Source organism: Diplotaxodon limnothrissa, linkage group LG6, assembly GCF_057381915.1.
Source record: "Diplotaxodon limnothrissa isolate DT_005_m linkage group LG6, D_limnothrissa_male_GT1.1, whole genome shotgun sequence".
Classification (NCBI taxonomy): Eukaryota; Metazoa; Chordata; class Actinopteri; order Cichliformes; family Cichlidae; genus Diplotaxodon; species Diplotaxodon limnothrissa.
The window spans coordinates 11,676,384-11,688,376 of NC_140601.1; the positions used below are offsets into that span (position 1 = coordinate 11,676,384).

Below are 11,993 nucleotides of genomic sequence, written 5' to 3' on the forward strand. Positions count from 1 at the left end.
CTATTGCTGTGAACTTTTGTTACATGAACAAAGCACTAATAAAAATCTTACAGTTTTAGGGCACAATGTCACCGTCACCTGGGGGGGGGGGGGGGTCCACTTGGTATTCCTTTAGGCAGTCTAGGAATTAATCTCCATGAAAACAGGTATTGACCAATGGGCTGCTCGGTTCTTGGTGATGTGGATGACTTTAACATATATCAGTTTCTCATTTTCTGTCCTTATTATTCTGGCATGTCAGTGTAAAATAGTCCAAACAGGACCTTTAACTTTATCTTGAGGGAACCTCTAATGCATTGGTCTGAATATGTGATGATCATAAATCATCAAATTCAAACTAAAGGTTAGGTATTGTAACAATAGTTCCCGAGTTCTTTTTAGCAAAGTGTCCAATACAAGCGTAATCAACTTAAGCAGCTCAGACTGAGGCTGTTCCGTGATGTCGTTTATTGCTGCTGCTGCTGCTGCAGTGCTCGGTAGCCTTTTATGCAAAGCGCGGTCGCAGTCGCGCGGGCGCGCACAGCTATATCCTGTGACTGAAAGCATCCCAGCTTCATTCACCCCAGAGATCACAGGACCGCTGGGAGCTGCCATCAAACTCCTCAGAGCGGAGATAAAGGCTTTTGGTTCTTTTGCGTTTTCCAGACAGACCTGCCCTCGGTTTGTGAGTTTTGACAATTTACCAACCTGAAGTGCCAACACGCTCAAACGCTGCAGAGGGCACAAATGGGTGATTTTTGAAAGGCTCATACTGAGGACAAAATGATGGATATTCCTGGATATGTGAATGCAAAAAATGCCTAATGCTTCCATCGGCACCTGTTCTGTCTAGACCAAAATGAAAAGCAACTGGACATACACTTGATGTCAAGTCTGATTGTGTGATTTCCTTTAAACTTCGGACCTGTGGACGAATATCGGTGGGATCCTAAGATTTGTACTTTTTTATTTTGTTTTATCTTTTTAAAACTTGGACTCTCATTTTTCGCGGTCACTTAAAAAATAATCCCTTAAATCTCTTTGGCAGTGACTTACACCGCGTGCAGAACAAGCAGAAGTTTGCTTCAATCCTTTTTATTTCATTCGGGATTTCGCAGCTTTTTCATTAAAACTGAGGAGGTATTCTGTCCTCCCGAGGGATGATGAGAGCAGGGAGCGACAGCCCGGCTCCTTCGGTGGATTTTCGACCTATTCTGGTGCCTATGCAGTGGATCTGAGAGGAGATGAGAGCCGCAGTCTACCACATCCTTGCCGGCTACCTCTGCGTGTTACGCACCGTTGCTCAGGTGAGCTGAATCAAAACACTCTGTGTTTAATCTTTTCTGCTGCGTGTTGTGATATTTTTACTCGCAGCTATTTAGCTTGTAAACAAGTAATAGAACTCACAGAGACTCAGTCCTGAAGGTTAACGTACTGAATACAACAGATGAAATCTAGTTTATTTGCGTAATTACACACGAGCATTAATCTTACGCACAGTTACCTGTTTGATACATTTTGAAAACCCGCCACCGAGTCAGCTTGAAAGCCAGCTGCAGATAAGTAACGTTTGCGTGATCGTGATTTACGCACCAACTATGTGTTCCCACCCCCAATAAACCCACCCCCTTCATTCCCACAGGAGTCTCCTCTCCCTCAGGAGCTTCTGGAGCGGCTCTCTCGCAGCGAGATCCGCAGCATCAGCGACCTCCAGCGGCTGCTAGAGATAGACTCCGTAGGTAAAGCACTTCATTATAATACAAGTCTCCCACAGCCACAAGCTGGATTAATGATCCTTACAGAAAAATGGGGTTATTCATAGAAAAATCTGTTCATGTGATGCCTGTGACAGATTTTTAATAAAATATATGAAGAAATAAATAAACATGGTGCAGATAAGATCAGACGTGTTTTTTAAAGTGATGTGAAACATAATGCCAAGTATGCAATTTTAATCTCTTCAGGGAAGTAATTTTTAACTCTAAGAGCACTGCACAAGGCTACATCACGTTTGTGCTTGTGATCAGTGTCAGGGTTTCATGCACCAAGTGGCAGCAGACATAACTTGGGGCCAAACCTCTGTAGCATTTAAAGCTAAATAGTAGGCTACAATTTTTTTTATGAAATTTGAAAAGTCACAGGAAGTTACTGTAGAAACTCATATTTCTTTGCACCAGATCAACACTTGTGATTTTTTTAATCTATCTTTAATCTACTTCTGAAATTAGGAGCAATGCACATGTTTGTCTTATTTTAGCATGTCATTGAAAAATGATGTACCTTTAGTCATACAAAGATCCAAGCAGGCCTTAACTTGACTGAGTAACAGATAAACATCAGGCACAGGGAGCTTAAATGTGATAGTCACGGCTGCTTCCCTCCCTGTCAGTGCCTTGAAAGACTCTGACTTGAGGAATTAGTTGCATCTGGTTCAAGATTCTTTGTCTTCTCATCTCACCACTGGATGTTTCTCAGAAAGACCAGAAGCAACTTTTGTTTTTCTTAAAAAAATCATCTGTATCTTTTCTGCTCTGCTAGCAGCTGACTGTGTAGCTGAGATCACAAAAAAGAAGGCTTTGTGTGCAGTTCAATCATAAACAGTCTCCAACTTTTGAAGAAAAAAAAAAAGCACCGGCGTTTGCCTTCAATAAACACTGATGTCTGTGTTTATTATGCAGGTAATAAATCTGAGCAGATTGAATCAGTGAGGTGAGACAGGAGGAAATAACTGTGGCATAAAACACACTTTATTGCATCCACTCATCCACATTTCAGCCAAATAAACTTTTTTTTTTTTTGCTGCGTGAACTTTTTTTTAATTTTTTTCTGTCTGCAGTGCTGAGTGGTGCCACCATTAATCCTGGCATCATTGAGATGCAAATGTCGAGGGTGACGGCTCCCCGGCTCGGTGGGGGTCAAGTGGCTCACTTCATTATACTGTTGTCATGCTGCCCATTATTGGTTTGAGAGGAGGGCTCGCTGGAAGGCTGCTGTGTTGCTATGTATAATTCATGCTCAAATTCCTGCATGTCAGGGCGAGAGAGGGAGACACACAGGCTCAGAAAGAGAGAGAGAGAGAATGAGAAAGATAGAGAGAGAGAGAGAGGGAAATGTCGAAGGTGGACTTTGTTGTGTTTTAGAAGCACATTGTGTATGTAGGCAGGCGTGTGTGTGTGTGTGTGACTGTTTGCATGCACATATGGCCTCAAGAATGAGGAGCGCACGCAGACATCTACACGGTGACCAAAAGAAGCATCAGGCTTGGTATTCAGGATCAAATTAAAAGAGTCCTGCCTAGACATCATTTACTCTGATTTCCTGGAACCTTGCTCCCTTTTTCCACCCACACAGACACACAAATCTACACAAATCCACACTGCACACACAATCTTTGCTCAGAATTTATTGGCTTTAAACATGTCTGTGGGTATCCTGTGGTTTGGAAGTACTGAATGGCTTGAAGAATCTGCGAAAACTGTGGATACATCTCTAGAAGGCACACACACACAAAGCTAAGATTTAAAACTAAGCCTTGAGGGCAAGATTGGCTAATATAAATCTTTATGCCATAAATCATCAGTTATTAACTAAAGAATATTATCCACTTTAGGAAAGTTTCCGTAAGCTGGATGTTTGTCTAATCTCAGGTGTAGTATTGTCACAACCTGCCAAAACCTTGCACAGAAAAATAAATAAATAAAAGATTAAACTAAGCTCACTACCACACATTACTACCACCAAACCAAACTGAACTGACAAATACAATTTATGGCCAAGTGTCAATGAGTGGCAGAGTTTCCAAGATTAATTGTAGATAGAAGATGTTTCTGTGTTTGTAGGAATAACTCTGGGTCCCTCCTCTTCATGAAACCATTCGTGACTGGTGCTTGGTAACTCAAGGTTTCAGCTTCCTCCACAGATTTCCTATTGATCTGAGGTCTGGAGACTGGCTAGGGCCCAGGGGTGTTGAACTCCAGGCCTCGAGAGCCGGTGTCCTGCAGGTTTTAGATATCACCCTGGGTCAACACACCTGAATCAAATGATTAGCTCTTTGCCAGGCCTCTGGAGAACTTCAAGACATGTTGAGGAGGTCATTTAGCCTTTTAAATCAGCTGTGTTGGATCGAGGATACATCTAAAACCTGCAGGACACCGGCCCTTGAGACCTGGAGTTCGACACCTGTGGGCTAGGCCATTCCACACATTAATGTGTTTCTTCTTTATCCACTCCTTTCTTGCCTCTGTGGTATATTTTGGGTCATTGTCATGCCAGAAGACCCATCGATGACCCATCTTCAGTGTTCTGGCTGATGGAAGAAGGTTGTAGTCCAAGATTTTTCCTGTCTTTTGGCCTCTCAATGCGCTGCCCAAAACATAACATTTCCACCTTTGTGCTTGATGTGGGGATGGTGTTCTTTGGCTCATACAAAGCATTTCTGTTCATCCAATCAGATTCTGGTTACATCTTTCATCAACGCCTCAGTTTATAAGTTTAATGTAATTATTTTTCTGGATTTTTAGTTGATATTCTGTCTACTATCAAATTTCTTTGTAAGTGAGCAAACATAAAAATTCAGCAGGGAATCAAATAATTGCTTTCTCCACTGTACATCTAACCAGTAATAGAAGCAAAAAAAGTGCATTAAAGTCACATAACAGCAAATAAATCTCAAAATTCACAAAGAAGCTACTTAGAAAGTTCAAGTTTGCTTGCAATGTGATGTCATTTCCAACTTAACAAAATCTTTGCTGTGTGTCTGTGTGTGTGGATTACATTCAAATGTACCTGGAATAGGCACTGAAACAGTTTCATTTGGGGCTCGTGTACATGCAGAGAACTCAGTAGCTCACTGACATCATAACTCAGAATAACCTGGTTAAACTGCTTCTCTGATCAGGAGACACTTGATAAAGATATCTGTAATGAGCAGCTTGCTGTAGCATGTAAACATGCCACCACTTTTCCTTCTTTTGTATTTTGGTCAGTCAGCTGTCAAGTTATCTTGATAAGGAGATTCATGGTCCCATGAGGATAAATTACAAATATTTTCTATTTTGGCTCGGCCAACAATGTGGTGCGTAAGATTTCATGAAACTTAAGGGACAACTTCTGATGTCCAAAGAGCCAGGATCAACTGAAGTGATGCATCATGGCCCAAGATTACAATAAATAGGTATTATTTTTAATTCTGAATCATGCAACGTTAGTCCAGTAGTGTCCAAGGATGGAAATGTGGAGCTGGAAATGAGCAAAATAAAAAATATCCAATATCACCCAAGAGAACATTTGTGCTTCTCAGAAAATGAACTTTATGCATGCATGTTATCCACAATAGTGCGTTAGTATGTGTCTGTGTTTTTGACACAAGGATCTTTGTTGTTAACATTTAGAGTGTGTATTGTCTCAGTATGCTTGTGTTATTTTGTCTCTGTTCAGAGAACGAGGTGATCGAGGAGACCAAACACAGCTACCACAAGGACTTCTCTCACAGCTTCCCCGACCTAAAGAGAGCACACACACATACCAGACACAGGAGGAGCACTGGTGAGAAACACACACACACATGTAGTCAGCTTGAGCCTCAGGTCCACTGGTTATCTAACTATTCTTTTGTAGTTTCCAAAAATTCTATATTGTATAACGTTAATAGGAAATACTAGTATTTGTATAAAAAGTGAACCATTGATGCAGGTTTGATCAGCCATGTTTGTTCACCTGCAGTGGTAGAAGAGGCCTTGCCAGCAGTGTGCAAAGTTCGGACAGCAATTTATGAAATTCCCAGGAGCCAGGTGGATCCCACATCGGCCAACTTCATCATCTGGCCTCCCTGTGTCGAGGTGAAACGCTGCACCGGCTGCTGCAACACCAGCAACATGAGGTGCCAGGCGGCTCGCAAACACTACCGCACTGTTAAGGTAGCTTTCTGTTGCTTCTCTCTATACATGTGACCACATGTGTGTCTGTTTCAGACTCTTTTGTGTTCAAAAGAAGCTTTGTTTTCACATCACATTTGGAAGAGGTAAAGATTTGCATATAGGGAGTCTTGGGGGTTACCAGGTAGCACAGGTCGACACTACACTGCACTGATGAGCACAGCTAGACCCCGGCATGCAGGGTTAGCTTTGTAATTGTTTCTTTCTGCTTCAAACATTCCTTCCAACAGAAACCTGTTAGGTAATGAAAACACATGCATACATTCACATATAAAACAAATATAACTAATAACTTTGTGCTGTCAAAGACATAATTCGGTCAAAGGAAAGAATAAGACTTTATATCAACACTGTACGTGCACACTTGCACTGCTTCAATTTTTGATATCCATCATTAATTCATTAATAAATTAATTTCATTTTAATCTTTACTCATTGCCATCACTTTAAACTTTTTCTTAAGAATCAAAGAAAATGAATATAATTGCCATAAACCAAAACTGTGTGTAACCATAGTGTTATTTAACATTTTCTGAACTGTAGATATGTTTATGGAGCTGGAGCCAGGCCAGGCTGGAGCCGGGTACACCCCGGAGTGGAAGAGCCATTACCAAATACCACAAATTTTGTATTTCCAAGTTTGTCATAAACCATTTCCTATTGAAGCCAGGCAACTGAGAGACTTCCCATAAGATGTGAAACTGACGAGTTAAAGTTAGGAAGAAGCATCCGGAAAAGGCTTTGTTGTATTTAGTAGAAACAGTCTTTTTATCATGTCTAAGTAATCTGCCATTTATCTGTTGTTTTTCTTTGTTTAAATTAGAGTCCCTTAATAGAGACTAACTGCATATGAAGTGCAAAATTGTGGCCAAGAGCTTTGGCACTCGCACAAAGTTTGTTTTTCATGCACTTTGGCACAATTTTTATTTCATTTCTTTCACAAGGATGTCATGAATTTCAAAAACCTATTATTACATTTCTCTAGTGCACTTGTCTGTCTCAGTGCATGCTGTATCTTCTTATATGTCACCTTCAACTTTCATTATGAGGAAGAGGACAAAGTCACAGAGGACTAAGACTGTTCTTTGGGGCGATTGTGGCTCAAGAGTTGGGTGTTTGTCTTGTAATCGGAAGGTTGCCGGTTTGAGCCCCGGCTCGGACAGGCTCAGACAGTCTCGGTCGTTGTGTCCTTGGGCAAGACACTTCACCTACTGCCTACTGGTATTGGCCAGAGGGGCTGATGGCGCAATATGGCAGCCTCGCCTCTGTCAGTCTGCCCCAGGGCAGCTGTGGCTACAACTGTAGCTTGACTTAACCAGTGTGTGAGAGTGAATGAATAGTGGTATTGTAAAGCGCTTTGAGGGTCCCGAAAAGCGCTATATAAATGCAATCCATTATTGTTTGGTGTCTGACACATACAGTAGCCAGAGACAAGAGTTTTCTTCCACAGGGATATCCTGTGACAATAGAAGTGGTTCAAATTAGTTTAAGGGATATATTCTGTGTAAACATTTAGCAAAAGGCTTCTGTTCCTTGTCTTTTACTGGCACTGACCCGGAAAGTGTAGAAAACGAATAATGGCACAGAATGTGTAAATACGCAGCCACTTACTGGAGGTATACACTCTCTACACCTGCCAAAAACAATTACTCTCCCCAGCTTAACCATTGTGTGTGTGTGTGTGTGTGTGTGTGTGCGTGTGTGTGCGTTCGTGTGTGTGCCAGTGACTGAAAATCTGGCAGTGAGGTAGCACATGAACATAATAGCTTCCCTTTGATCTCATCCAGAGCTGGAAATAAGACTCAGTAAACCCCAAATGGTTCACAGTCACAAGAGTCCAAGTGGGAGCTGACCCAAGGAGTGTGTGTCTGTGTGTGTGTTTGGCACACAGGAAGTGCATTTATTGTACTTTTAAACTGTGCTGATGATGTTGATGTTAATAGTTACTTTAATAATATGAACATGAAATATTAATTTCACAGGTTGATTGGTTGATGTTTGACTGATAATCTGGGGTGAGAGGGAAAGACGTGTAAGAGTGTGCTGCCAGAGGTCAAGAGGGAAAACGTGAATAAAACAGGAGGGGAGGGCGGTTTGATACTCTGTGCTTTGGCCTGCTGAAACCCAATCTGAGATGAAAGGGCTCATCCTTTGTCTGCTCACAGAGGAAATCAAAAATAAAGTCACTCACATGTGCTGAGATTCAGTGCTTAGAGGGTAAACGGTCACGACTACAACTGCACTCACTTAAAGCTAAAGGGAAGATGGCAGGGTGAAGGTTTAGGGGGTGTGTCCATATGTGAGAAAACAAAGAAAGAGCCTCAGTACTGATATATATATATGAAGACTACAGCAGGCTGGAAGTCAATCTGTAATGCCCTTTTAAAAGCTGCTGTCTTGAAATGATGTTTACTTGTTTTTTGAGAATAGACTGTATATAAAAGATGGATATCATCATTGTGAGATCACTCACTGCCATGTAAAGTTTCCACTTGAAGCCTCTGCTTTGTCACCTAGCTAACGTTCACAGGTTTGGAAGAACTACATCAGTAGACTGACTGAATGCATAACAACTGCCAAGTTGCCTACAAAAAACATCGATTTTTCTTACTAGAACTACAGCAGCAACTGTAGTGTAAGTCTGCAGGAAAGAACTATTAATTTAATAGTTGATCTAATCTAATCTAACTACTCATATATATAACAATTATAGCAGACCTCGACTATTTGAAGTGATGGCTCACCCCTTCTAGCATATTGTCAAGGTCTAGTCAATGTCATATGTGCTGTTTAGCTGCACAGCTGCTCACCTCAGCTGAACCTTCTTGTGGGTTTTTGTTTTTTCAAAGTCTTAGCTCTGCTATTTCAGAGTCTGTTAAGACTTGAAGCAAAGATGGTTGTGCAATTGGACCTGCCAAAGTGCAGACTTGGCTTGCTAACAAGGATGTTAGCATTACGCATTTACTGTGCTTCTGTGGTTCTTTTATTGTTTATGTAAGATAAAAGTATGTTGGGTGTGTATTTGTTCATGAACTAGAAAGACCCATTGCTACATGAGTAGCTAGGCTCGGGGCGCTAGTGTTGATGTCAAATGTGACACAAAACAGCATATGCCTCACTTAGTGTAAGTGAAATCAAACCTCCTATCAGTGTTCCATTCATTCTTCCAAACGAGATTACACACACCTGTGTGCTTGCACAAGTACAAGAAAGCATTTTATCTGTAGCACCTGTATCATACATAACCTGTCTCATTCTAACTTAAATAGCACTATCGTTAGGTAGTTTTTGGGATCAACAAACCTATATTGTTGCAAACATAAATTTAATCATGATTCGATTTTGCAGAAGTTTAGTACATGATGAGATTTACAATAGCTTCAAATAATAGAGTCTACATCAATTTAATGAACAAAATTATGTTAGATTGTTGAGGTAAAGAGGACAGAAAGTGGAGGAAACAGGAGATAAGTTTACAATAAAAAGTGAAATTTTAATGATGGTGGTCTAGTCAAACATTTACCAAAAAGGAGATACAAACATAACATCCACACTTGTCCAAAATAGTGATGCGCGAATCATGTTCACGTTCAATACTCGAGAATCACTTTACTGACTCATGAATCATGATTCACAAGCCCAATTGACTCACTAACTCATCCCTATTGCTGTTAGCAAACTAATTTCCTTAGTAGAAATATATGTAGCTTATAATTAAAATCGTGGGGGGAAAAAACAACAGCCAGTTTCTTAACAAAAACATTTCTGCTCTGAACTGGAAGAAAAAACCCTGAGTAGAAGCTCACATCAAGACAATAGCTCCTTGGTTCACAGTAGCATCGCTCTGCTAACATGCTAACAGCACATTTTAGCTACTCACCCCCTCCCTTCCTGCGCTGAATTGTAGCGTAAGCGAATCACTCAGGACTCACTCACCCCCTCCCTTCCTGTAATGAATCATAGAACGAACGAATCACTCACTAGTCATGTCCAAATTCATGGGCTGGTCATGTCCAAATTCATGGGCCGGCCTTCGCGGTCTACGCGGGCCAGGTCCTCAGAAGTGCGTGTAGGCCGGAAGTAAACGGCTGGGGAAATTGGACGGTCTAGCCTTCTGATTAGCGTCACCGCTGTCTCGTTGGAGTTTAATAAACTCAGCCGTCTTCTCCTTGCTATCTAAAATATAACAGGACACTGGCGTAAATTCTCGACCGTGTCATACTCCTGTTTAATCAGTTTTCTGTTTGACGTTTAGTCAAAACCAAGGAGGAACCCACCAGGGGGATTAATAAAGTTTTATTTTATCTAATCTAATAACTTTAATCTCAGCCAAACCGATTTACTCACAAACAAACAAAACACTGAAAAAAGCCCAACAATAACATTTTTAGGTTGTCTAACTGACTTATATATTACGTTTAACCTGAGTAGCAAAAATCCGCGGTGATCTGAAAATGATGTGCCGGGAGTTGTGCCGTTCTCGGCGGCTTCAGTGAACCTCGAGCTCCCAGCTAGCTATCGAGCTGGTGACTAGCAGACGTCTCCGAAAACGTCGAAGCACTTTTGCAAATATGCGATATCTTGATAAACCGAGCAGATATTTGATGTTTACACAGCTACATTCAAAAAAACCCAACTTGAGGCCCATACACTGGGAGATTCTCAGCTGTAGCTAATGACCACCTCCATTAGCTGTTTGAGAAACTCTTTGTCATGTTTTCTATTGAATATTTCTGGCAGACTAGTTTTAAACAAAAACCTTATAAATGTGATCTTAAAAATCCACTGGATGGCAATAGCTATGCTAATTTACAAAAAAACTGAGACTAAACTTTGATGTCAGATATGTTCTCCAGTAGTCAGTTCATTGTGTTTCCTATTCTTTAAAAACTTAATCTACTCAGCTTATAAATTTGATTAAGTTAGTACCTAGCACTAGTACTAGACAGCTAGTTTGGCTAGCAAGGTGCATCTGGTGCAAGGTGCAAGTTAGCATTTCTGATGCTAACTTTGACTAGAAAAACTCGTTCTAACCCAACACACTCAACAGAAAAGCAGAACATGCCTTAGAATGTGTTTTAGTGCAAGGGAACTTTGGGTAAAGGCACACAACTACCACTCAAGATAGCTACACAGAACTTATGTAATTTCTGTATTCCTTTTATTTTTCAAAGCTGGCAGTTTGACTGTACGAATTCATGCAGTGAGCTAGTTAGCGGGGGCTTGCCTATGCTAAAGAGTATTAACAAACATGCTTTAATTCACTTCTCAATAAAGTTTTCTCTCTGTCTCACTTTCTCTCCCCTCAGGTGGCGAAGGTGGAGTACGTGCGAAGGCGGCCAAAGCTGAGGGAGGTGCAGGTGAGGGTGGAGGATCACTTAGAGTGCACGTGCACCAATAAACGCCATATCAGCCCAAACTCAGACACAGACAATGGTGAGCATATAGCTGCGTATCTTTGTGTGCGTGCATGTGTTTGTGCATGGGCGTGGGCATGGGGGTTTAGGCTGGCTCACTTCACATGTTACGGCTCCTCTCAGAACTGATAACATCTGAGGCATTTACAGTGTTTTTCCTGCCTGAGTTAATTCTCCCTCAGGGCAGCATTTCCCTTCACACACACTAACCCATCCACTCACACACACACACATACATGTGTGCACACACACAAACATATGTTTCAAAGACCCCCATTCTATATTATTAAAATCTTTCCTACTCGACGTAAACAGGGGTTAAAAAAAAACATTGTTGTAGTGCACAAAGGTTCTTGGAGTTTAACCATCCTGTCATCATGTGTGACTTCTGTTGAACTTGCTGACTTCCTGCAGGTCGTGCTTACATCAGCTGAACTTAAAGCAAAAAAATTGCAATTTAGATGTCCAGCGGTGGTGCAGAAAACAGTCCTTTGTGTGTGTGCGTGTGTGTGTGTGTGTGTGTGTGTGTGTTGTTATTCAGTCGAAGATAAAGCTAATGCTTTATGCTAATAAAAGAAGCTATCTTCATGTTCCTTTCTTGCAACAGGCATCAGGTGAAGAGCAGCAGACAGATGTAGGAGTGGAGGACACCTTGAGGATAATG

General features: G+C 41.3%; 1 protein-coding gene across 1 annotated transcript; it reads left to right on the forward strand.

Annotated features, from left to right (window-relative positions):
- The first annotated feature begins 1,223 nt into the window (after positions 1-1,223).
- Positions 1,224-11,763, forward strand: LOC146630186 (platelet-derived growth factor subunit A-like). The gene is made up of 6 exons (XM_085356551.1): positions 1,224-1,286; positions 1,622-1,718; positions 5,416-5,523; positions 5,701-5,894; positions 11,222-11,348; positions 11,744-11,763. Exons 1-6 carry the CDS (start codon positions 1,224-1,226, stop codon positions 11,761-11,763), a joined length of 609 nt encoding a protein of 202 aa, XP_085212677.1.
- Positions 11,764-11,993: the final 230 nt, after the last annotated feature.

Coding starts and splice junctions, on each gene's coding strand:
- LOC146630186 (XM_085356551.1), top strand. CDS start 1,224: ATGAGAGCCGCAGTCTACCACATCCTTGCCGGCTACCTCTGCGTGTTA. Junction 1,719..5,415: donor GCTAGAGATAGACTCCGTAG/GTAAAGCACTTC, acceptor GTCTCTGTTCAG/AGAACGAGGTGATCGAGGAG. Junction 11,349..11,743: donor AAACTCAGACACAGACAATG/GTGAGCATATAG, acceptor GACTTCCTGCAG/GTCGTGCTTACATCAGCTGA.